This window comes from Vitis riparia, chromosome 10 (genome assembly GCF_004353265.1).
Source record: "Vitis riparia cultivar Riparia Gloire de Montpellier isolate 1030 chromosome 10, EGFV_Vit.rip_1.0, whole genome shotgun sequence".
Classification (NCBI taxonomy): domain Eukaryota; kingdom Viridiplantae; phylum Streptophyta; class Magnoliopsida; order Vitales; family Vitaceae; genus Vitis; species Vitis riparia.
Window position 1 is genome coordinate 12667782 of NC_048440.1, and position 26660 is coordinate 12694441.

At 37.1% G+C, this 26660-nt stretch overlaps 3 protein-coding genes across 3 annotated transcripts; 1 reads left to right on the top strand and 2 right to left on the bottom strand.

Moving 5' to 3' along the window:
* Window positions 1-258: 258 nt before the first annotated feature.
* LOC117923710 lies at window positions 259-3717 on the top strand. The gene is made up of 7 exons (XM_034842131.1): window positions 259-819; window positions 1024-1559; window positions 1658-1725; window positions 2129-2173; window positions 2788-2877; window positions 2993-3169; window positions 3328-3717. Exons 1-7 carry the CDS (start codon window positions 320-322, stop codon window positions 3370-3372), a joined length of 1461 nt encoding a protein of 486 aa, XP_034698022.1. The 5' UTR covers window positions 259-319; the 3' UTR covers window positions 3373-3717.
* Window positions 3718-4822: 1105 nt separating this feature from the next.
* LOC117923711 (transcription termination factor MTEF1, chloroplastic) lies at window positions 4823-6005 on the bottom strand. The gene has a single exon (XM_034842132.1). The coding sequence runs from the start codon at window positions 5945-5947 to the stop codon at window positions 5033-5035; it is 915 nt and encodes a 304-aa protein (XP_034698023.1). The 5' UTR covers window positions 5948-6005; the 3' UTR covers window positions 4823-5032.
* A 689-nt stretch (window positions 6006-6694) lies between these two features.
* Window positions 6695-24498, bottom strand: LOC117923708. The gene is made up of 8 exons (XM_034842130.1): window positions 24379-24498; window positions 18903-19152; window positions 17125-17248; window positions 14076-14422; window positions 12162-13950; window positions 9685-9938; window positions 8457-8549; window positions 6695-7229 (listed from the first exon to the last, which is right to left on the bottom strand). Exons 1-7 carry the CDS (start codon window positions 24432-24434, stop codon window positions 8478-8480), a joined length of 2892 nt encoding a protein of 963 aa, XP_034698021.1. The 5' UTR covers window positions 24435-24498; the 3' UTR covers window positions 6695-7229; window positions 8457-8477.
* Window positions 24499-26660: the final 2162 nt, after the last annotated feature.

Here is a 26660-nt window from a genome sequence, read left to right on the forward strand (position 1 = left end):
TCCAATCAAATGCGTAGAGATCGCAAGCGTGTCTCAAACGTGATGATTCAGCATGCCATCATACATCTACTCATCATCACCCACTCAAAATAATATAAAATTTCCAAAAATTAGAAAAAAAAAAAAAAAAAAGAAAAAAAGAAAAAAAGAAAAAAAGGAGAGAGAGAGTAAAGTAAAAGAAAGAAAATAAACCTTTTTTCAAAAAAGTGCCTTTTCTTAGATCATTGTGTGTGTATATAATACACGTAATACAACTCGCCACTTCATTTACATATTCCGGCAACGTTCCCTATTCTCCGGCGGCATCTGCCCGGGAAATATGGACGAGTCATGGAGAATGCGAATGGGAATGCACAATCTTCCAAGGAGAAAATCAACTGAGGAGACCTCGTCGCAGCGGTCGCGGAAAACCTTTTCCGGCGAATCCAGAACCATGCACCCCGAGGACTTCAGCGACGTCTTCGGCGGGCCGCCTCGGAGCGTGTTATCGCGCCAATACTCCGGCGACTTCACGGCGAGAGCCCGGTCGAATTCGTTCTACGAAGAGATTTTCCGGCCGGCGGACCTGGGAGCTCCGGCGAGAAGCGGCCGGGTGTTGCCGGTGTTCAGGATTCCGGGGAATCGAAAGGGGGGAGGAGGGTTTTACAGCGATATATTTGGATCGGACGATGATCGGCGGTCGAGGACGAGGTCGAAGCCGAACTCGAAGTCGAAGTCGAAGTCGAACTCCTCGTCGGTGTTGAGCTCGGAGGAGTTGAGTCCTCTGAGGCCGGTGATCGGAGATGACGTGGCATTGTCTTCATTCGCATCAAAGCTCAGGTGAGTAGCGTGATAGTAGCAGCTAATGTTTTTGGTTCTGTAAATTTGGAAGCTCAGGAAGCCACTTTTACCTGCAATTTGTTTAAAATGGGTGGAACTCCTCAGCTGGGAGGAGTGCTATGGAGATGGAAGTGTGATTTCTCATAGGCATTTTGTTGATGACACAAATAATTTTTTGGGTTTTCAATTTCTTGATTGATGCAGGCCAATTAATGTCCCATCTAGATGGAGCTCATCCATGATGATGCCAGAGGAATATTCAAGGAAACAAGGGATGCCAGCTTTTCCATGCAATCCTTCCCCCTATGTTGAAAACCATTTCATGAAAACTGAATATGATGATGATTCTAGCTCCATTTTTGGATTCTCCCAACGGGTCTCATTCCCAGAAACTATCAGTGTCGAACCCAATTCTTATGGTAGCATCAAAGTGTCCATTGATGATCTTGAGCTCAATTCCCCTTCATCTGCCGTGTCTTCAGTTTGTCAAGCTCCAGAGGCCAAACCCAGGATTCCAGACGATGAGTTGTTGCAAGGACAAGAAACCGAACAAGAAGATGATGATGAAGTTATGAGCTCTTATGTTATTGAGATCACCCCTGACCGCAGGGAGGGCACAGATGAAGCAGATGCCCTTGATGAAGCAATTGCTTGGGCCAAAGAGAAGTTTCAGACTCATAGTTCTGAGAAAGAATGGAGCATTAGACCACAGGAAACCGAGCACTTCGTAGAGATGGAAGGTGATGGATTTGCTTACTATAGTTACATTTGGAATCAGCAAATTAGCAGTTTTATAGAGCCTAACTGACAATTTCTCCTTGTATTTTGAATTCTGCAGATAGGCCTAACTCCCGTGAATTCAGAGTTCCACAGATGGATGAACATGGAATGATGCAGTCTCCCGCGGTAAAATACTATTTTGCAGAGGCATATGAATCTTATTACAGCCATTTATGCAACTTTGGAGGCCATTTTCTGTGTGTCAATATAATGCAAAATTGTTAGAAACCTAAATGGTATCGACAGCTGCATGTCGAGCATCATCCAAACAACACTTTCCCTACTATAGTCTACCTGTATTGATTCCATCCAAAATATTTGAAACAAAAGATTTTGAGGTTTGGACACTACCCTGGTTTCTGTTGTTCTAACCTCTCCATGATTTCTAAACTTTTAAGGTTAAGAAAGTAATTTAAGGCTCTAATCTTGTAATTGTCATGCCATTCAGATACATCTGTCTTCTTAGCAAATTTGAAGTATATGGGATGCCAAGCATTAACATTTCCTTCCTTTTTTACCTCTTTTGCAGGAAGATAAATGGGCAACAGAAGACAAACAACAAATGGAAAAAGATGTAAGCTTTTAAGCTTTTAAGAAGATAGTAAATACATAAGTAACATACATGATTATATGAAAAAAAAAAAAAAAAATTGTGCAACCCTAATAAAAAACACTTCAAGTTTCAAAAACAAGCACAGACCAGAGTACCATCTTTGTACAGATTTTTTTTTTTTATTACATTATATGGTCTCATTGAATATAAACAAATATTTGGTTCTTGTTTACAGAGATGTGCTATCCCCTCTGTGTCTTTATGTGCTGTGGTCATCTCTTATATCTTAGATTATATCTTCTATGTTCAATAGTTGTTTGGATTCAGAAGAGTGTTGCCAAATCTTTGCTTGGTGATTAAGGAGCTCTGCCCCTTGTAGTTTGTTGAACCTAAATTCAAATAAATAGTGTGATTCAGTAATTAGCCAACAGCTATATATAGGGCTACACACGTTACAGCAGTTAACCCATGACCGGAATAGAATAATGAGGAATTTAGAGAACCTCAAGGATTAGTGCCACCAGGAATATAGCGTATGGCTCTAACATGACAAGCACCTGAATTTTGGCAACATCTTTTTCATTAAGATAGGGACCAGGTTTTTGATCAGTGCTCTTCTATGTGTGCAATTACAGATGGAAATAGAGCTACTGGATGAAGATGTAAGGTTGTGGTCAAGTGGCAAGGAAGCCAACATTCGCCTGCTGCTCTCAACACTACATCATGTAAGATAACTGACTTGGTACTGGTGTTATTAATTCTCATCTGTTCAGATTTGGCTGATATGTGCATCACATATAAAAGTACTGATATATAACTGTTTGGTTGGGTGGAATTCAGATTCTGTGGCCTAACAGTGGCTGGTATGCCATTCCCCTAACAAGCCTGATAGAGACCTCACAGGTGAAGAAGGCTTACCAGAAAGCGAGGCTGTGTCTTCACCCAGATAAACTGCAACAAAGAGGAGTGACACCCCCACAAAAATATGTTGCAGAGAAAGCCTTTTCCATCCTCCAGGTAAATTTGATTTTGGTTATCATAAATGAAATGAGTACATAGATTTAATTCTGAAGGGAATTGGAAACAGAAAAACATCAAGGATTTCAATTCAGATGGTATTGATTATTGTTTGAAAGGGCGATGCTTTCTCATATGATCAACTTGACTTGTTATAGGATGCATGGGCTGCATTCATCTCCCAAGATGTCTTCTTCAGCTAGTGGGCGATGAACTTGGTTTCAAGGCCAATAATCAGCAAGTAAAATTGTATTATATTTTTCTTGTGGTTTACCAGACATCTAGATCTCCTTCCTTTTGGATTGGCCAATAACTTTATCAGCAATGAAGATGGTGAAGCTGATTGATGATGCCGGCAATTATCGTAATTATGAAGGAGATGATCATGACTGCTTTTGGTATTTCACTTTGTATAATATGGCAGGCTTCAAAGAAAAAAGAGAAAAAACAAAATATTGTAGTTTTTCCATCTTGGCTTTTTCCCAATTTTCATCTCCTTTTCTTCCCTTGAGGGCTTTGAATGCATGCTGCTTTTCCTTCCCTTGCTATTCATTTACCTTTGCTTTTCTTCTAATTTAGTTGATGTAAACAATCATATAAGATACCATAAACACACATGAATTAATGTTGTTGATAGCCACAAATAAGGAGCAACCCTTCACCTAACAAGGAACATTGATTGTAATATAACTGAAACAAAAGCTTCATAGAAACACCAGCGGCTTTTGGGTGTCTTCCAAGAGGAAGAGGTAGTTGAGGGAGACTAAAACCAAACTGCACTTATTTCAGGTATACCCAAAATGGGAGACCTGAACCAAACTGATCTTAATTCAGACACCCTATCTGAGCTGACTTGTGTGATTACAAAATGAAACGGTGGAGAAAATAAATGAATGGGGTTGAACCGATTGGAAAAGTTAGGATCTTTTTTGTATCAAGGATAAGGCAATTGTTGTGGCCATAGTGACTGGCCTGGTCAGCAACTGGAATGGGTTTGAAGATCAAAGTGGAGACATATAAGGAGATGCTGATGAACAAGTTTTTGTGAGATTCAGATGGTTGGAAATATTTGTATGGGTATTGGTGAAGAGATACATTGTCATATTTTTAGGAATTTATTACCATGCATAAAAGTATTAGAAACAATGAAAAAAGGTCTTGGAAGTTTGATGGAAGAAAACAGGATTTGAACAAGTCAAAACTCAAATTTCTATAGGAAGAAAAGCTCATCCAAAAAGGGAAATTAAACTCATAAATGAACCAGTTGCATAATTGTTAGGGAAAGTGTTTGTATACTTGCTATGGTAGGCACTGATCTTACTGCTATCTTTATTTTCTCTGGCGCCAAAAATCTGAAAACTGTCTCTATAACATTCTATGGCTGAGGAAGATACAAGCATAGACCCTATTCTATATTAACCAATAAAAAATGCTATATCGTCTCACATATTTTTTTCAACAAGATCTGATGTACAAATTCTCTTAATGATGTATGAAAATTGTTGGGTAAAATTATGCTGATAGAGAATCAGATTGAAGTCTTCAAAGACAAGAAATGGGCAAATACTTTCAGGTTTATACAAAAGTTTTAAGTAATGATAAAGATATTTAGAAGTTGACTTAGAGATTATCACTTTTTATGGATAAAATTTCAGAAAGCACCCATTGCCTTGATTATGATGCCCACCAAGATATAAGAGTAATTAAAGAGCCCCTCATCATGGAGCCTATGCAAAAGAACACACACCAAGAAGGGAAAACCCAAACATAATAACAACATGCCTTGATTTTAGCATCATCATAAAATGGACAGCCCACATTTACAAGAAACACGCATAAGAGAAATGATAAGATCCACCTGACTCATCCACCCCCATGCCTTGTCATCAACTCCCTAAACTCTTCATCAGTGCTTTTAAGCATCAATGCCAAAGGCACTTTCACCCCATTCTGCACAGCCTCCATGTGCCTAGGCTTTATCCTCTTCTCCAAACTAAAAGCAAAATACTGAGGGAACTCCTTCAACTCTTCCAAATTCCCCTCCATCTCCCCAACAAAATATTCGAACTTTGGCTTAAAATTGTTTTCAACACTGAAAGTAAACAGCCCCGGACACCTCAGAACCATGCCTACTGCATCAGCCCTTGACATTCCTAAGCTCACCAAATACTCCAGCTTAGGTATCAAGGTCTTCTCCACACTGGAAACTAACAACACAGGGTCCTGGTGAGCCAATGCCTCCAGGTCCTGAAACCCAAGTCTCTGAAGAAAAATCAAAGCTGGTTTAAGCTGGTCCCTCACACTAGAAACAAGGAGTCTGGGACACTTGTTAATGACCCTTCTGAAGCTTTGGTCAGGCACTTTCAGGTCCTGTGAGAGGAAATTGAAAACTGGGATTAGGTCAGTTCTGATGTTAGAAGTGAGGAGTTTTGGGCACATGCCAAAGATCCTGCCCAAGTCCTTCTGGTGAATGCCTTTCGATTGGAGGAAGGAGATGATGGAGTGGATGGAATGGAGGGTGGCAGTGTGGAGAGAAGGGTTTAGAGAGAGTGCCTTACCAGAGTCAACACCCATTATCTCAAGGCACAGGATTTTCTCTTTGAACTGGAGGGAGAGGTTTGAATGGGCTGGTGTATAGAGTGGGTGCTTCTGGAGGACGTTCTTCGGCTTTGAGGTTAATGGGTTGTTTGGCTGGTGGGAATTGGAAGGTAAGGATGATGGACTCTGGAGAGAGAAGCATGGTGATGAATGATATGCTGTTGCAGCGGTTGACGGCATGGTGTTGTCTCACAAAGGGAGAGGGGTAGAGGGAGATGACCCTCCACTCGCTTTCATCTTGTGGGATCTCATCACCTTCTTTATTGTATCTGTATCGAACCACGACACGTGGATTTTAGTACACCGCGATTGGGTGAGACCAGATTTTGTAGATTATTTTGCTTGTGACCAAAATGCCCTTATAGGTTAGAAACTGTACCCACTCATGGTGGTCAAATGTAAAGGATGAAATGGTCATTGGATTAATGCAAACCCTATCATTTTCAGGGCCTACCACCGTAAAGAAAAAGAAAGGGGGTTCATCACTTCAAAACAGAAAGCAAAATCAAGTTGTGCAACTGACGCTGCCTGCACTTGTACGCAAATTATTCCGTGCTAAAAGGCCCTGCGATGAAGATAGTAAGAGAAGGGTAAGAGCGGGGTTTCAACTTTCAAGTTCATCCTCCTCCCAAAGCAAACTTGGTAGGGAAAATCGCATCAAAAAGTTGTTAAATGGTTGAGACTATGCCCAAGTTTTTACAAATACCTATTCAGAAATATGTGACTTAACTTCTGGCAAAAAATTGGGTCTAAGACCCATAACACATAATGTTGGGGTGGAAGTATATTGGACCCAATATCCGTCAGTAAGACCCATATCTAAGCGTCATGACTCATGACTCATGACTCATGGCCATCATAAGGTATCAGTTGACTTACCGGCATTATCTTAATAGACAATAACACAGACTATGAGCATCAATATTGCCATCACTAACACACTACAACTACCATCATCATCAAAGATTCAGGAAAATACAATTCTCCACTCACAGATCTGGATGCCTCATAACAACGCAATCTCTTGAATGATAAAATAATACTCAAAGAGGTGTCAGTGTGCCCACCACCACTTTGTTACAACATTGATCTGGATGCTTCATGTCAACAAAATATCTTGAATAATAATACTCCTAACATTACCAGCTGTTTTATCATCACCAGTTGAAAATTGCTGCTTTCAAAAACATCCATATTCTGTCAATCTAGTTCACACTGTCTATCACACAGCCATTCACTTACTAATGGAAAAGACAAACTCAGAAAGTCCAAGCGACGAGAGTTTTAGTCATAAATAAGTACCTAATTTTTTTTAACAAAATGTAAATTACCCTAACGATTCAACCATGAAAATTAACTGAGACTGCCAGATTTCTCCTGCAGCAGCAGCTGCAATCGCAATGAACTCCATCCAGGGACCTGATTCCCTATTGTTTCCACCACTGCCTGCAGTCTTTCATCCCTGCACAACAATGGAATAGCAAGCAGGTAGGAAGGCATATACTATCATTAGCTAACATACCTAGAATAAACATTTAGCACATAATAAGTATTCTAACTGATGCATAATGAGATTTATAAGAGATCCTAATAGGATCATTAAGCCACACACCAGAATTGTCTGGAGAAGAGTTGGATGCCGCTGCTCCTGGATTGGTATTTTTGGAAACAGAAATTCAAATAAAATAAAAATGACATTAAGTGGCTCTAGATCAAGAGAAACAAGAATTACTCAGTTGAATACATTATTGAAGTCTTTAGAGCTGATGGACATCAGGGCATTTCATGACAATGAAGCTGATTCAAGTTCTCATAAGAATTAGATAAATGACCAAATCACAGGTCCATGCATCTATTGCTTGGTTTAAAAATGTTTGAACACCTCTTAAACACATGGAACTAGCAACACTATGAAACCCTTGGACTGCAAAAAACAAAGATACCTAGTACCACAGATTACGGCAAAAAATTTCAGTTGGACTCAGCATCTTGATATAGGACATTAACAAATGAAACATTTCTCTTATGAAAGCTAAAGTTAAAACATATGCAGTTTGATCTTTTTGCTTTCTGGGATAATGGATTCTTCCATGGCAGCTAAATAGAAACTTGGCAAATAAGTGGGTTGGTTGATTGGTTGTATGACAGCAATTTGGAAGTTGCATGCTTCTATTTGCATCATGGTCAAAATGCATTTTTGGATGTGCATAACTTGAAAGACATTTCTCATGTGGTCATTTTCTGGTGGGCTAGAAGTGTAGAATTGGTTTCCTTTAGTTCTAAGAGTCCTTTTTCTTATTGATTGGGGTGTCCCATGGCCTACCCCTTTTGTAAGTTGCATACATGCTGTGTACATGGAATGTTCCCCCCTTCTCTTTTAATAGGGTTGAATACTTTATGCAGGGCTTGGGGTGGCAGCACAAAATACCTCTGGAACAATCAAGATTATTTGGAAATGGCGACATCACTAGGGGGTGGTGATAAGAAATCATTCTATGAAAATAGCACGGCCTATTTACCAAAATCGGAAGTAATTTTGCCATTAAGAAGGAATATCAGATTTTCCCATGGCATCAAATAATTTATTCTGAGGCTCAGGATAATTTGGAAGTAGATGCAAAACTGGGCGAAGCAATGAGCAATCTTTCTATGACGATAACATGACCTATTTACCAATAACTGAAAGTACCTCTGACTTTGAGATTGAATCTCAAGGCTGTCCATGGCTTTTGCTTGCTGATTGGGGTCCCCGCAGTTTTCCACCAGGAGTTTGGTGATTGTCCTGCAAGGAGAATCTCATGTAAGCACACATGGTATAAGATAAAGAAGAGAACCTTAATAAAAAAATTCAAAGCAGATAAAGAGGCTATTTTAGAAATAAGACGTGAGAGTAGCTTTCAAAGACCACCAATTTTAGAAATAAGACATGAGATTAGCTTTCAAAGACCACCAACACAGAACAAATCAAAACCATGTATACTTTGTCACAATCCAACCTAACAAACAATCCCGCAAAACAAGACATAATATTCCATACATGAATAAAAAAAAAACATAAGCAATCAACTTCATCCATCAAATACATTTCATGCACACAAATGTTGTGTCATGAAATAAAACCTAATGTTTTACATGTTGCATCTGAAAGGCACTGACCGTCATATTGGATTCTATTGCTTCAGCCAATGAAAATTTATAGGATACCAAAAAAGATGATCAAGACCACAAATCTTTTATACTTCAAAATTTCCACTTACAAGGACTATCTAGAAGAGATCCCTAATTGGTGAGAGAAGCCACTGCACATGAAGCAGACATCTAGATATAGTGCTTCAGAACCTTTGGTTGCTTGGACACAAGACAGTACCAAAACAAAAGAAATGTTGTAAGCGAACCTTTAGTTTACAACATTCTGCATTTTATTTTTTTATATATTTAGTGATTATAAAAAGTGGAGCAGCATTAGAAGCACATCACAAGTAAACTGCCCCAAATCTCTTTTCTTTTCTTTTTGCATCTGTTAATAAAAGAACTTTTTCTTAAGTTCCATTTTGCTTGGTCTATGGTTTCTTTGGGAGATGGGAATGCATCTTATTTTATTTCATGCATAGCATGGAAGGGGCTAGGCTGTTGGAATCTGGGAGTGTCTAAGCTGCCAAGTTCTAATTTCTTGATCAAAGGGGAACATTTGAGATGCTTGATTGCTTGAGGTTTTTTCTCATTTTGAAGAACTAGATAACATCTAAGTAATTTATCCAAAGCTATTTTCGAAAGCTAAGAACAACGAATGACAGTAATAAACAAGCTGCTTAAAAAGCAGTATCAAGGAAACCTAAAATTGAAGTCCTTTGACTTTCATTTGCTTAAATGTTGAAAGAAGAACTCAAGATATATCACTGATAAGAGGACCAACAAACCTTGTATAAAGATGCTGCTGACTCCGATTGTACTGTTTGGATGGGAAGATGCCCCAGTGATCTCAAGGCATCTAAAGCATCTAATGTCAGCTGCCACCCACAATGGGCAACAATGTCTGCAGTGGAACTGGAACCACCATTACTACAGCCAGCAGCAGCAACATTTCCGTTCACCCAAGGGCAGAATTGGTTGTGATGGATGATTGGATCAAATTCTATAGCTTCTTCATAGTTGCTTTCCCCTTTTGGTGGACCTGAGAGGTCAAATACATTACCATTCAGGGAAAAAATGAGTAAGCATTTAAAATTTTTTAAATTATTAGAAATTTGTAAATTACGTATTAAAACACAAAAACAATAGTAACTAATGTACATTTTTCCAAAAATTCCCTAACCATCCAAACAGTAAAAATGCATTATCATGTTACATTTGGCCACCAAAAATGCATATATATTCATGATATCTTTGGTGAGGTAACTAGGTCATCCATGGATCTAACCGATTGGATATTGTCTAAGGACAGTTGTGTCCCCCACTTGATGACATTTCTTCTCCGAATATGAGAAGATCCATTTTTCCAAGCATGCAATACAAGTGAGATGTTTGGGTTTGTTTAGTAATTATTTTTTAAAATAGTTTTCTGTTATCCAGAACAAAAAGACTAAAACAACTTTTGACAACCAAAAAATAGAAAACATTTTTTTATTCTTAAAAATAGAAAATAGGTTTTTGTTCTTAAAAACAAAAAAAATGGTGTTTTCAAATAATATTTTTTAGTTGTTTTCACTTATTTTTTTATAATTGTTTTAAAAAAATTATAAAAAGATGGAAAATGATTAAAAATAAAGCACAACACATAAAAATTATTTTTAAAACATATTTAAAAACATAGAAAACAGGTTTAAAACATTTCAGGTTCCAAACAGACACTTGTTCTACAAAACATTAAAGAACAATTTTCAAAAATTGTTCTAAAAAACTATTTTTCGAAAACAATTACCAAACAAGGCCATATTTTCCAATAACTAACAAATTATCTCAAATATTTTTCTATGTATGATAACATTTATCAATAACTAAAATGGGATTCTCAATTAGTAAAAAGAAAAAAAAAAAAGAAAAAAAAACGAACACAGGAAGTAAGCAGGCATCAAAATTTTTAGTCATCCACTAGGGAACCAAGTGATTCCTCAACAAATTGTTTTTTATGAGATTATTAGGCTATTGATTATTAATTAATAGAGGGATGGCTACAGGTTACTTAAAGATTAGGGAGTAAGGGGAACATGGGGAAGGCTCTGATTGCTATGGATGCTTAAATTTTTTATGTCTGGACTGGTGGAGTGAATGAACAAGGCAAAGGTTATCCAAGATGGGTAAAATGTGTGTGTGTGTGTGTGTGTGTGTGTGTGTGTTTTCTGCCTAGAATGTGTTGGGGCAGTTGTGCAAGAGAAAGTCCTTATTACCAACCAACTCACAGGAAGTGGTTAGTCTTTGCTTAATAGGTGTTTCCACTGTAAGCAAATTGTGGTCTTCCTTACTTCCCTTGTTTGGAGTGTCTTCAGGTGTTACCTTGTTTCTCAAAGATATTTTGGCTAGTTGACAAAGTAGTGTTATTTTTTGATAAGCAAACAAATTTATTAACAAGTGCCAAATAAAAAGGGGCCACACTCGGATAACCCCTTCTGCTTGTTTTAGTGTGTTCCTAGAGGAAAATTGAAGGATCTTTGATGGTTTTGAGTGGTACGATTCGGTGCACAAAAGTTTCTTTCTTATATCTCTTTTTGCTTAGTTGAGTATTGTCTAGCGGTTGAGAATTTGTCTTTTATAGATTTTGAAGATAGCATGGTTGTGAGTTAAGGCTGTTTTTTGCCTCTCTCTCTCTGTGGGTGGGTGTTTCCTTTGTGCACTTGGTTTGTGGTTATCCTTGTAATCCCCACATGCTCACTTATAGTTGCGATCCATTACACACACACACTGCTCTCATTTGCCTATCAAGGTAAAAGAATTTCTTAGTGTCCATTTGGATACATTTCCTGTTTTTTACTTTTAAAAATAAAAAATAATAGTAACTTCCATATAAAATATAAGAACTCTAAGAGGTTAACATTGAAAATGTAGTAGTTTTCAAAACTAGTTAAAAAAACTCAAGGTATTAAAAAAAATTTACTACCCAAATTTTAAAATTTTTTTCAAGTAAATTTTAAGGACATAAGGGAACTCTATACTCTTTCTATAAGAGTTTCTCCTTTTTATATAGAAGTTTATATTTTAAAAAACAAAAAACAGAAAGCATATCCAAATGAAACCTTAGGTTTTTTTTTAATACTTTTTTCCTTTTCCACATCAAATAGTTAATACCACCTAAAGAAATACCTTTAAACAATCAATTTATAAAGGTCAGGGAGGAAATAAGAAATAAAAAGAATAGAAAGCATAATAATGTCTAAAAAACCAGTCAAGTAGCAAAATTTACCAATCCCATTCGCAGCTGCATATTCTAACTCTAGGTCTTCAGAGTCTTTTCTAAGTGATGCTTTCCCACCCCTTGTAACCTCTTTCTTGGATGTTTCCTGACCAGAGTACACAATGGCATTGCAAGAAAAAGAAGGGAGGTTGTTGTTATCTTGAGGTAACTTGTGGCTTTGACCAATCTTCTCACCACTTTCAACAGATTCAGCCTTGGCAGAACCATCAATTTTTGAGCCACTATCCGCCCTGCCTACAGATCGAGATAACATCTCCTGACTATCACCATGAGGATCCTCCCTGTTCATTTCCTCGGGGACAATCTCATCCATTAGCCCAGGGTCTGGGGCAGATTCCCCTGTCTGACCCTGATTTTCAGCATCTTCTGTTCTTGGTTCCACGTCACCAACAACACTATCTGCTCTATGGACAGATATATCTGTTCCATGAATTTCAGCTTCATGACTGGCACACATCCCAACACTTCCTCCACTAATTCCAAAACTAAACCCATCCCTAGCTTGAGCAGTCACAATTTCTGCATTGAAGATTTCTTCACCATCATTAGTACTGCTGACCCCCATTTCTCCAGGAACTACTTCAGCAGCAGGTTGGAAACAAATGCTCTGCTGTGCTTGATTACTATAATTCATTTCAGATGTGTCATTCATATCCAGGTTACCATATATGCTAGAAGAAGGGAACTGAACATCATCAATATCACCAGGATAGTTTTCAACACTTTCCATAGAGTTTTCATTTGCACTGTGGCCAATTGTATCCATGGCAATAACAGATGATGCACGTGTTGAATCTCTAGCAGATGAAATTCCAACAACTTGATCACTTCCTTGTCGAAATGGAACTCCTTTGTTGGCATCTGCATAAATTTCAAAACCCAATGAATGGCTTGGGCCAGCACCGGATGAGTCTCTATTATATGGTGAACAGTATGTGTCAAATATATCAGAGTCACGAGCACGTTTTGAAGGTCCAGCTGAGTATTGTCTACCATCTGTGACTTCATCACCATCACGATCAATGACAGTTCCTTCAATGCTATCAGCCTGCTGCATCCTTAAGTGTGGCCTATCATCTGAGCTGGCACCTAATTCCAAACTCCGCTTACGAGAACTTGGGCCCCGTGATTCATATGATGCTGCACGATCACCAACCTCACTACCAGAAGGCTGTCCTATCATTAGATCCCTTCCCATATCAGCATCATGCATATTTTCAGACATTGCTGTCCTACCCATCTGAGTAAAAGATAAGCCTCCAGCCATTGTAAGATTCAAATCAACATCCGTGTTTGGGAGTAATTTTCCCTCATTAGTGGTAGCAACTTCATCACGATCTTCGGTCTGTTCTTTCTCCATATCATCAGCAGCGACCCAGCCACTGACTCCACTGGCTGCACTTGCCCCACGTGTCAATGCCATTTTTTTGCTTGTATCAGGAATATCAATGTTGTTGGGAGCAAAACGAGCAGGTCGAGGAACAGTAAGGAAATCCCATATTCTGACAGTAGCACCACATAGACTACAATCTAACAAAGGAGACCTAGATTCACATCTGGACTCCACAGCTAACATTTTATTCTTTCCAGTGTCTTTTTTTGCTGAAGCAGAGACTGCATTCTTGCTCGGTCCAGGATCCAGTGAAAGATGAACTTGTGCTTGGGTAGGGCCAAAAGAACATCCATTTCTAGCTGATTGAGCAGAATGCTCTTCGCAGTCTTGAACATTTGGAAGCCATCTTGGCTCCCATCCACACAGGCTTATAAGTTTCTGGGCCTGCCAAAGAGAAAGATAACGAGCAAGAAATAAAACTAGAAGAACAAAAGCATATAGCTGAATAGCAAAATAATGAATTCATTGAGACAATTACAAGCAGGTCTAAGAGTGTAAAAATATCTTACCCGAGAATATAAATAGATCACCCCATCTCGGGAGGCTTCAAGTTCTGGTATACTCTCAGATCGAAAATCTACTTCCCCACCCATAAAATTTTGAGATTGGGACAAAAGGCGCTCGATCTGTGAGCCACGAGAAGCCCGCATCTGCTCAACTGCAGATGCAGCTACAATAGGAAGAGATTGGAACTGCAAAAGGCCATCACATCTGTCCTTGTAACCACCAATCAGGGCTGACTGAGGAGTTGGGGGAAACTGCACCATGCTTTCTGGGCAGCTATTTCCTCTCCATGGACAATTAACTTTGTGCTCAGTATCCAGCTCCTTCCCAAAGGCTTCACCAGCACTATCAACTTCATCCAAAAGAAAAACAAAACAATATTAGCAACAACAGGAAAGCTGAGGCTGTTGCTATTGGAATATCAAATAGACTTGGCTAGAACAATTAGAAAAGGGCATATACATCAACTCAAGTAGCAACATGCGTCGTATATCACCATAGAAGAGATTCGGGGAAAAAATGCAAACGACTTGCATCATTGCATCACAAACAAGTGCATCTAGCAAGAATAAATAGAAATTGTCCACCAACACAAGCAACACAAGTTGAAAGAAAACTCTGAGGAAAAGCCTAAGCTTTTCTTGTAGTATCTCATGAACCTGTAGATGAAGTTGAGACCAGTGCAGTAGGACTTTCCATCGGAAGAATCAAAAACCAGGAGTCCCAAACCACAAGATAATAATGAAACCAAAAGATGATTAGCATATTCCTTATCCACAATAACGAACCAGAAGATGCTTAGATTATTCCTTAATCATCCAACACAATAAACCAATTGGATGAATCTTTCATCTCCTGAACTCATCAACAGCTCTCTCACACAGCTGGGCACATAAAAAAGGGCCACTTTTGAAGGATACAAAGTCCCTTAAAATCTCCTTAACTGGAAACCTGTCCCCTACTGCATGAACGGCTGCCAAAAGATTCAACCAAGAAACGCTCTTCAGTCACTATGTTCCCAACCATGAAATCTATACAGTCACCTCAAACTCTGCACAATACAGCTGTTCCACAAAGGAACCCACCATCTCCACCTCCCAAAAGCCAAACCCCCAACCTTCTGCTGAACCGACACCTGCAATCTGCCAACATAGCTCTTGCATTTACTTCCAATCTGAATGTCCGCCATCATCTCCCCCCTGCAGTTCTCAGTCTTACCCCAAGAATATGTCAATATAGCTCTTCAATTTACCAAAAATCTATAAGTATGGGAAGACCTCCTTCAGAAGTTAATCCTCACACTACTTATCATGCCAAAACCTCATAATTCGCCATTCCCCACTTTGGATCCAGAAACCCCTCATTTTTTTTTTTTTATCAGAAACGAAGAAGAATATATTAATAGAAGAAAAGATACAGGAGAAAGAAAAGTTACAAAAGAAAGAGAAGAAACCAAGGGAAGGATGAGAGGTCCTTCTTACACAAACTAAACAAAGGAGAAAACTCCCAACAATAGAACTCTAAAAACAAAGAGAAGCCCCAACAATCATCAAACTTTTGAAGCGCAAACCGCAATCCAGTTGAGTTGTAAAACGCTTAGAGGAACTCCTCTAAAAGCTTCAGTACAAGAAGCCCATAGAGAAGAATAGAACCGAATCAAATCCCATAACATCTCTTCCGTTCTCCCTTTATCCTCAAAGATCCTATTGTTTCTCTCTTGCCACACCATTTAAATCAAGGTAAGGCAAGCGATTTGTCAAAGTGTCTTGCCTCTTAATGAGTTCCCCAAGCCTTTAAAAGTAATAACCAACATGTCCTCAAAACTCCTTGGAGGGACCCAAACCAACCCTGCTAGATTGAACAACTTGTGCCAGAGTCCAATGGTAACAGGACAATGAAGAAAAAGGTGGTCAATCGACTCTCCATTTCCTTTGCAAAGAATGCACCATTGAGGACAGAGGGATTTGTAGGGTCTTCTCAATTGCAACTTATCATTGGTGTTTACCTTCCCATGTGCTACTAACCAAGCGAGGGCCTTAACCTTTGAAGGGGCTTTTGAACTCCACGAGAACTTGGCCGGAAGGAACATGATAGGATTTGAGACTTTTAACAAAGCCAAGAAAAAATATTTCACTGAAAACAATCCTGACGAAGACAAAGACCACGCTCTTGAATCTTCCAAAGAATGAGAGAAAAGCACAGAACTAAGGGAGGACATTAATCTCTGAAGGAGATCAATTTCTGAATCTGTAAGATTGCGTTGAAAGTTAAAATTCCAAGACAGTGGAAAGGAATTTCCAAGGACATTTGAGACAGTGAGGTTTTTCACAGAAATAACTCTATAAAGATCAGCAAATTAAGAACACAAAGTTTGGTTACCCCACCAAAGATCTTCCCAAAAAAGAATTCTCTCACCATTGCCCACCACTAGGCGGACAAAAAGGGAAAAAACCTGGAAAACTTGAGCTTCCAAAATCCCTTACCATAAGAACCCTTAAGAAAAAGTCATCAAACCAAAACCTCATATTTCACAATTCTCACCTCTGAATATAACATAACTTGGAAACCCCTCACACCCTATTCAAATAAGCTTCCATAACTGCTTGCCATAAGAACCTTTTCGGAGAGAGAGATCATAACCACTTCTAATAAGCTTCCATATCTAATCACTGAATCGATAAAGTAAAGAAGGGCAACTCCAGATTGTGCTCCAGTAAAGATGCAATATGGATTAATCTGATTCCAAGCGATACCATGAGGCAACTTGTCAAGATATATTCACCACCCTTTGCTGGGCAAACCTTATCTTCAAGGTTGCAACCTTTTACACATATATCCCACCATCTTCCCTGGCAGGAATGTTCTTAGCTTCATGTTTGCTACTTATTTTATTTCTACATCTACCCTCCCAACCTCCTTTGCAAGACACCCCTAGCTTCAAGGTTCTGAATGCAGGCTTGACATCAATGATAGAAGTCAGAGGCTTCAAGAACGCAAAAAATAAAAGAATAATGATGAAAACCTAAAAACACTTTTAATATAATTAAATCTCACCTTCAGCAGGTGTCCCAGATGGTAATGAGACAAAACTTAAGTATGCACCACATGATTCACACATAATCTTATCAACATCGACATTTATCCAACCTCTCTGAGCACAAGCCAATGAGCTGGCAACCTGTGAGGAAATACAAATGGTAGGTCAGATGCTTTTCAATTGTTTTGAAGCTTTAAATTAAAAGGAAGCTAAGACTTTTTGGAGTAAGGAATTGCATTAATTTTATTTAATTTCAAGATTTCAACAATAGAATCCGACATTTGACTTCAGTGGTCAGACTATGCCCCCTGAGCATTTTCTGTTCTAGAAAGGTGCACAAAGAGACATTCTAGAAACAAAATCATATATTCATTCTCCCTAGAGACTAGCAAGTTTCCTATCATCAGGAGTGCTGTTTCAACTCTTCCCTTTAAATTTTCCTTTTCATAATTGCTTGTCAAGAGAATGGGCAGGTTATGATGCAACTTTTTATAAATGTTTACAGTGATAAGTGACATGCCAGAGCCACTTGAGATCAAATTATCAATATAATTACATGTTTTGCCTGTGTTTTAAGAAAATTTATGATTGAATTGAAATACGAATGGAATTACAGAAGATGGTGTTTCCTCATGTAGACTTGAATTTCTAATGTTGGGGCCTTATACGTAGAGTTCTGGTCTCTAGGGCTTCCAGTTTCAGAAATTAGGATGTGAGATCAATCTCTTTGCAAGTAAACTAGTATTCAGAGTATCATTAGGTTTATGATGACTCCATACTAAAATGATTTTTGGAATGAAGGTTACTGTTTTCTATAATTGTTCAGCTGTAGTCATTGGCCTGCTGTGCCATAGGTCGCCATTGTCTTTAAGCTATCTTTCAATTTACATCTAGCATGCCACCAAATTCTATTGATAAACCTCAGAGTCTCTCTCTCGAAATTTTTGAGTTACAAATACTTTGGAAGCTTACAATCAATTACTTCGTTAGGACCACCTATCATCCTATATCAAGAATCCAATTCCAGTTATGAATGATGTTCTGTTTGGTAATTGGCTTTGGCACCTAAAAGGAGATTAGTAGTTCGCAAGATCTATCTTTGAATCCATCGTGTTATCAACAACTTTGCCAAGAATAAGCACAAGCTCAAGCCCTATGACTGTTGCTTATAGATAGACAGTTTATCAGTATAATGCAATGTTGAGCCTAAAAGAGCAGATGGTGACTGTATCCTTACGAGGGAAAATGTGTACAATTGCCACATGTTCCCTTCGAGTTCAGGAGAGATGGATTAGGAAAAGCATGGAGATAGAGATGATGTAATTTTGGTTTCCTAATTTAAAAATTATTAGACTAATAAATACATTATGAAGATAGGAATCCAGGTACTGATAAATGGACTCAGAAACAAATGTACTTTCACAGATTGGTGATTTATTCAAGGGCTATCCACTGAACATGAGAGCTCCTTCATTTCCAAATTGATTTGGGGTTCTTCTCCCATCCTTCCTTGGTCCTCCTTATGGTCCACAAACTGGGATATTCCTAAGAAATGCAATCAAACTAATGCTAGACAAGATGGGAACTTCTGTATTAGATCACTTCATCCATTAAGTATCGATTTATTTCCAATTACATATAGTGTGTATTTCCAATTACATAGAGGATGTCCTGTTAGTTCTTGGAAAGGTTTTGGACATCATGTGTAGGTGGAAACTAAAGTGTGGAAGAAGTTAGGTATGACAACATAGGTTAACATTTAAAATGTGCTGAGTTAAACAAATCAAGTCCAAACCTTTGGCTTTCCAAACCAATTTGAAGGCTTAAAGGTAGCCAAGCGCCTTAGTAAATCCCCTCTTTCCCAGGGCCTGCATGAAGTTCGTGATGACCCAAGAGCAGAACCACCAGCACTTGTGCTTAAGGAAGTCCGAGGCTGTTGTGAACCAATGCAAGATAAAGAAGCAGCTTTGGAGCCATGACCATGACTGGACCAATCTATGCTTCCAACATTCGTCGGAACAGCAGGTGAAGAGGCCCCCGCAGAACTGTTAGAAGACAACAGGCATAAAGCATAATTAGCCTAGCAGTTTCAAAATGCAGAATCAATTTAGCAGATGAAAGAGAAGGAAAATCATTGCCACCCCTCTAATCATCGCATAGCTCGGGATTTTCCAATAGCATTTAATTAAAATGTTTAAAAATAAAAATAATAAACCCTCAATACACTAAATTTAAATTTTTTGATAAGCAATTAACATTTATTAGAAAAGGCACCTAACAAAGGGCAGTGCAACCCACATACACTGAATGTATGCAAACAGCACCTAGAGGAGATCAATAAACCAACACTAAAATCTTAGTGAGGACTCAAATGACCAAAGGAACCCATGAAGACATAGGACCCACATCCAAAGACTTTTTAGACCACAATAAAATAGAACAAAGGAATGATTCCTTTCTAGCTTGAACTCACTGCTCCAAGTCTTCCAGTCCACTGACTTTGCTATATAGTCCAAAATAAGCAAAGGGGCACACAAATATAATATGCTGACCATATAGGACTAGTCTGATTTATAAGCTAGCATGGTGTTCCAGAACTAACCAAGTTTATACAACAAGAAATGACTTTAGAAATGCATTTCATCAAATCTCTGTAGATCAAAAGGATACAACCATATCTAAACATCGCTATCAAGTGTCATTAAACATAAGTACAATTCCCTCCACTTTTTAGCCACCAGCATATACATTACCAGATTCTGATATTTGTATACCGCACTCATACATTTAGTATTATGAATATGCCCATTTTACTTCCAATATTTTGCAATGTCACATGGGGGCTGCAGCATACATGCACAAGGCATGAGCATGCATCACATGAGACCAAGTTTGGTTTTGTGCATACTCCACTGACAGACCCAACCAGACATCCTCCATAACCATTCCTCCTTACCTAAATATCTAACTGTGCCCATTCTTATTAGTACCATTTACCATCACTCCATTGTATCTCTTGGACAGTGAGGATGCAATCTTACAGGTATGGAAACCCTATGAGATTGGTATAAACAAGGAAATGTCAATGGCCCCAACTGAGCCAAACAATGACATCAATCCTGTGGCGGTTTCTGATATCTCAGATTCCAAACAAAGAAAAGCCCAATATTCAAATATCCAATTTCTCGTTTTCCTAAACTTTCTCTGCAACCAAACAAAGCTGAACAGGCAAAAACAGATTCATCCACAAAACAAAAAAACAGAACATAAAGAAAACAGTCTCAGCAGACAAAGGCACAAAATCCTAACATATATCAATGGATTCACACTCGAATATCACAGATTAGTCAAAAAATGTGCAGATCCAAAACCCTAATTGGACAGATTCATTCGAATTCAGAGATCCAATACATATCAGACTCAGTATTTCAAACAAGATCCTGACAAAAGAAAATTCTAAGATTCAAACTTTCAATTTCTCATCCTTCTAACTTTCTCAGTGGCCAAACAGAACCTAACAGTCAAAATCAAATTTGGCAACTGAACAGAGAAATAGAACTAAAGAAAACAATTTCAGCAGACAAACACCCAAAACCCTAACACAAGTCAGTGAATTCACACTCACATATCACAAATCAGTCAAAAAGCATGTAGATCTAAAACCCTAATTTGTCCTCTGAATTCAGAGAACCAGTACATATCAGACTCTGGATTCCAAACCAAGGAGGTGGGGAAAGATGTGGTATGATACCTAGCAGCTGGAGAGGGATCAATAGCATCCCCAGAGCTCATAACCTCCTCCCTCATTCTGCTCTTCCTCAATTTGGAACCCTAGAAGAAAATGAAGCGAATGAGGTGTATTGGTTGCATCGCCCACCTATTTATATGCAGCATGACGTGTAAAGTGAGCCGAAGTTTCAGACTCACTTTACCAAATGCAACATGGATTAGTGACCAGTGTGTCAGGTCAGGTCTTCTTTAAGTTCCAAATTTTATAGAAAAATTCTGATGTTTCACTTTTTTCACCACTTCTTTTAACATATATAGTAGATGGCAATCAAATTTAGAAGAAAACTCATATCTATTTTATTCTAACCATTTTTTCTAAATCTAATAACCTCCTACCATAATAGCAAGTGATAAGTAATGTAATTAACAAAAGAGTAAGGTGGTGTTTGTTTTTGGCTAAATAGAAAAAACCAAAATATTTGACTCTTTCCATTCAGCTAAAAGTAACTCATTAACATCAACCAACATAACTAAACTAAATTTATTAATAACAAGTTCACTTTAGTTATGTTAGTTAATATCAACAAGGTACTTTTAGTTTAATAGAAAAAGTCTAATATTTTGGCTTTTTCTATTCAGCCAAAAAACAAACACCACCTAAAAGCAACACTTCTCAATCATAATAGTGTCTAGAGAACCCTAGCACATAATAGTCTAACAAATTCATAACTTTTTAAGTAATAGTGTCCACCACTAACAAATTTCCCCATGTGACTAAAATTTTAAAATCAGTTTCATCCTCAAACTCCAGGAAATTCTACAAAAATTTTGCAAAACTTCTAATAGATATCAAGAGACTTCATGCAGGTAAGGCTCTAAAAAATGATATTAAATTTGTTTCTTAGATGAACAATGACATGTGAATTCTATAATGCTCAAAGAATATGGTAGAAATCAATATGCTAGCATTTATAATTAAGTTGTTCCTTTTTTTTTAAAAAGGAAACCATGTGATGGTAGCTCTTGATTGCCTTTTTGCATATGATATATTTTGAATCATTTTTTTTATTATATACAAAAATAACCCTCATACATATAGGATATAGAAAGGGCACTAACAAGCGGGAAAACAACACACACAAGTCCCTGATCAGTCTATCAAGTCAAACAAGGACAAGGGGTTGGTATCTATGAACTAATATATACAAAGGGCATGGGGGGATACAAAGGGTGCCAATAATTTGAACCATTGTTTGACATATTAAAAGTTATACTAGAAAAAGTTGAACCCTTTTAATTCTTTTTTTTCCCCAAAATAGAATTTTTTTTACAAATTCCACACACCTAGCTTTGGAATCATCCATTGTGTTTGCTAAAATAAAAAAATATGCACTAATTTTCAGTGCTCCATTTTTTCACTGTGGATTATCTGAATTTCTGAATTAGTAAAACACAAATTGAAGCTAGTTATTGATAAATATGTTCAATGGATCATGGAGCTTCTACCCTTGAGACCTAGCTCAAGTGGTAAAGGATTAGGGATGGTTTGTAAGATGTTCAAAGTTCAAATCCAAATGAGGACAAAAAATTAACTATCAAAAAAAAATATGGAGCTTTTATTTAGTGATAGTTCATTTCTTAGGGCATGAGCCTCCATGACTCATTAAATTATTCATTGTGCTTCACTTTTTCATGTACCTCCTTTTTTTCCCCTTTCATAGCATTGATCTAAGAATTATAATGAAGGATACAATATCCTTTCAAATTGTACATAATAAGCCCACATAGCTCCATAAGAGGCAAAACAAGCTAGACATCTAAACAAAGTTCCACTCTACACTATGCAAGGAGGTAAGAAATCCACCAAATGGTTGGCTAAGCATAGGATCAAAAGATTAAGGCAATAATTGGGTGAAGATATATGTCAAACTTCCACAAACCTCTTTCCTTTTTAGATGCCCGCAAATGACAACAGCAGATTCACCCTCCAGCCAAAGAATGGAAAGGCATAAAGCTTTCGCCTTTCAAGCGTTCCACAAGAGCTAGTACCTCTACCTCAATGGCCAAACCCTCCCTAGCAGATTTCTCAATGTTACACCACCATCATCTCTGAATACCGTTTTTTTTTTTTTTCTGATAGGCAATAGAGAGAATATGCAGCGCCTAAAAAAAGAGTGCATACAGTACATACAACAAGCACCAACAAGCAAAAAGGAGGAGAGAAAACCAAAAACAACCTCCCTCCATCTACTTTGAGCTTAACTAATCTATAAAGCCTACCATGGCACCATGATCTCTAAATACTCCTCCAATCCTTAGGTGTCTTGGGTTTCCCACAAAACATCAATGAAAATTTGAAATTGTAGAACCTGCTAGAGGCGGTTTTTGTGTGGGTTGTATCTCCTCAAGTGACCTCTTGGGACTAAAAACATTTTTCTTTTTATCATAGGCCGCTTGGGCGTACAAACTTTCATACGCTTCTTGTTCATTTTCTATTATTGTTAGTGAAAACCATACAGATTTTAGAAATAAATTAATATATAAAAAAAGGAGAATTGGACCCATTATCTGAAGCACTCACATGATCCAGACCCCAGAAGTAGAGGCACTCAAAATATAATACTTAGAAAAGTTATTTTTGATAGGCAAATAAGAATGGATACATGGGCATACATGGTACACAAAAATTATACATGTAAACGAAAACAAGCAACCTACAATCACATCTCCAAACTAATCCTTGGAGCACATAACTGAAGAGTTATTAATCAGAAGTGCCACTGCAGTCCACCTTTTTGGCCAGCAGCACTTATATTTCCAAAATCCAATATTTTTTGTATATAATGTTTACGTGCAATGTCATGGATATGCCCATTTTAGTTTTATTGATTTGCAATGTAGCATGGGGCTGCAGTGTGCATACACATGGCATGAGTACACATGAAATAATTACTAATCCAGTGCATCCCCTCAACCAGTTGACCTCCATACTGTGAGCTCCTGCCTGCAATCAAACTGTGACCATTCTTATACAATACCCAATCACTCCTCTGATTTCATTGATCCAAGCGAACAATCATCCAACTACCATCACTCCACTCCATCTGTTGGACAGCGAGAATGCATTGTAGAGGTAAGATACGATTGGAAATTAGCATGAGCACAGAAATGCCAATAGGCCCAACTGAGCCAAAACCGTGACGTCAGGCTCAGTCCAGTAAAGGTTTCTGATCCCTCAGCTCTCAAACAAGGAAAAGCCTAGGATTCAAACTCTCAATTTCTCATTTTCCTATTTATTCTCCGCAACAAAACAAATTCAGCAAGTGAACAAAAAAACAAAACGTAAACGAAACAATTATAACATAAAAACACCCAAAACCTTAACAGAAATCCATGAATTCACACTCTGGTGACATACACGAATGGAAAGGCATGTAAATCAGAAACCCTAATCTGAGAGAATGAATTGAATTGACAGAGGCAGCAGTAGATATGGAAGTCAGATTCAGAATCACGAGAGAAAGGGGGATGATGTGAGAAACCTGGCAGCAGGAGTGGGATCAATGGTGCCGCCGGAGCTGATAACCTCCTCCCTCATTCTTTTCTACCCCAATTTGGAGACCAACGAGAACGAGAAAAATATATGGAGTGATAAGAGGGAGTATAGAGCTGGTGCCCGCCTTTTATATGGAGCCACCCATAATCTTTTCACTTAGGACTTAGCCTCCCCTCACAACGGGTCGGGTCCTCCTTTCAGTCCATTTCAAATTTCGCACTCACCAGCTTTGATCCTCAACGTCACCGTGGAACCAAAAATCAGACGATCAAAATTAGGGTCTTGCTTCACAGTCCATAATAGTTTCATTTGTGGGTGAATTATGTAAAGGTGCCCTATCTCAAAATTATAGATTTTTTAACATCTTTTATAAAATATTTCAATAATCGTAGACTCAAATGGTAATATTATTAAAATTTCAAAATTGTCCTTCAATTCTTTTCTTCCACGACCAACCCCTTTGTTTTTTTATTTTTTGTTTTTTTTATACCTTGAAATGACGAGTCAAAAGAATTTCATGCTAATCAACATATCACATTAGTTTTCTTTTTTTTTTTTTTTGCTTTTTTCTTCATTTTACCTGGAAAATAATTCACCTTTTTTCAAATTTAATTTTTGTTGACTCTTTCACCTTTTCATATTTATTGATTTTAATTACTTAAAGAAACTTTAAACATAATAATAATAATAATAATAAATACATGATAAATAATTAATATAAAAATAAATACATAATGCACTAAAACATTTTTTTTATAAAAGAGTGAATAAGTAAAAAGTTAAAATTATAATCATCAACTATGATTTTCACATGAAAATTTAAAATTTTAAAAATATATAAACAAAATAAAATAATATGACAATATAATAAGATTTACAAAATAAATAAATATTTTATTTAGCAAAAATATATAAAATCTTATATCCTAAATCTCTAAATTTGTTCATTTATTTTTATATTAAATTTATTTTCACTAATTATTTATTCTATATTATTATTTTATGTTTAAAATGTCCATAAATAATTAAAATCAATAAATATAAAAAGATGAAATATGAAAAAAATTGAAATCAAAATTGAAATTTTAAAGATTTCATCAAGCCAACATATTAAAAACAAAACAAAACAAAAAGGAAAATTGAGATATAATAGAGAGGAAAAAAAGAAAAAGAAAAATTATGGTATGGTGATTGCCATGTGTCAAAGTTGTTTTAAAAAAAACAATAATAATAATAATGATGAGCTTATCTGTCTTATCAAACAAAAATAAAAATATGGTAGTTGGTGGCAAGTGAGAGGAGGGTTTGAGGGTTAGTTTGAAATATTGATTACTTTTAGCATCTAAGTGTGTGTTTTAAGGGTTATTTCCCCCAAAATACATATCCTTTTAAAACCAAAAGTCAAAGTTTTAAAAAATGTAACTTTTTTAAGATGGAGCATGATTATGTGATTCTCCCTTAATGTTATTAAGGATACCAAAGGTTTAGCACCAATCAAGTTGTATAATGTGTAAAACTCGGATCTCATAATTTTACATCTAAATCTCATTTATTTATACTATATATAAAGTTTTATTGTTTTATATCTTAATAACATTAAGCATAGGATACGTTTTTGTTGGAATGTGTTTAAGAACCGCTTATGTGGTTTTTTAAATCAATGACTTGGAAAAACTCTAAGTCCATTACTTGTGGATGTTGAGAACTTTTTTAATTCAATTTTATGTCATTACTAGGAGTTATACCTCCATGTGTCACACAAAGGACATTGAATCAATCACTTTCAAATTCAAAATGTACTATACCTATAAAGTCATAATTCTACGATGAAGTTCTAAGTCAACCTCTATCCATTGGTAAAAGATCATTAGTGTCACTTGTTCAATTGGAAAAATAAGATAGAGGACAAAACATCATTAATGTAGTAACATGTTCCCATGAAGTAACTTATGGCAAACACAACATATACCTTACTATCCTTACTACTAAAATGACAAATATAATATAGATCTCACCACTATTGGTACTAAAGTTAGCTTTGCGTGGTACAACTTAAGTCTTTGAACTAGTAAAGTTATAGCATTCCACAAAATGTCATACACACACGGTCAGTAGTAATATGCATTTTTAATAAAAACACCATAATATCTCATGAACTTTAAGATGGTATGTCCTAATAGGTGATCTTAAAGAAGTGTGTTCAGATAAACTATGGTCATAATAGTTCTTTTTTTATGAATTAAAACACGTTAATTTATTACACAATAA

What these genes read in the sequence shown, in the direction of transcription:
- LOC117923710 (XM_034842131.1), top strand. Translation starts at nt 320, where the DNA reads ATGGACGAGTCATGGAGAATGCGAATGGGAATGCACAATCTTCCAAGG. An exon ending in GCACTTCGTAGAGATGGAAG is followed by an intron (nt 1,560 to 1,657) that starts GTGATGGATTTG and finishes TGAATTCTGCAG; the next exon opens with ATAGGCCTAACTCCCGTGAA. An exon ending in AAGCCTTTTCCATCCTCCAG is followed by an intron (nt 3,170 to 3,327) that starts GTAAATTTGATT and finishes GACTTGTTATAG; the next exon opens with GATGCATGGGCTGCATTCAT.
- LOC117923708 (XM_034842130.1), bottom strand. Translation starts at nt 24,434, where the DNA reads ATGAGGGAGGAGGTTATCAGCTCCGGCGGCACCATTGATCCCACTCCT. An exon ending in GATCCCACTCCTGCTGCCAG is followed by an intron (nt 19,153 to 24,378) that starts GTTTCTCACATC and finishes GTCTTCTAACAG; the next exon opens with TTCTGCGGGGGCCTCTTCAC. An exon ending in CAGCAGCATCTTTATACAAG is followed by an intron (nt 8,550 to 9,684) that starts GTTTGTTGGTCC and finishes TTCTCCTTGCAG; the next exon opens with GACAATCACCAAACTCCTGG.
- LOC117923711 (XM_034842132.1), bottom strand. Translation starts at nt 5,947, where the DNA reads ATGCCGTCAACCGCTGCAACAGCATATCATTCATCACCATGCTTCTCT.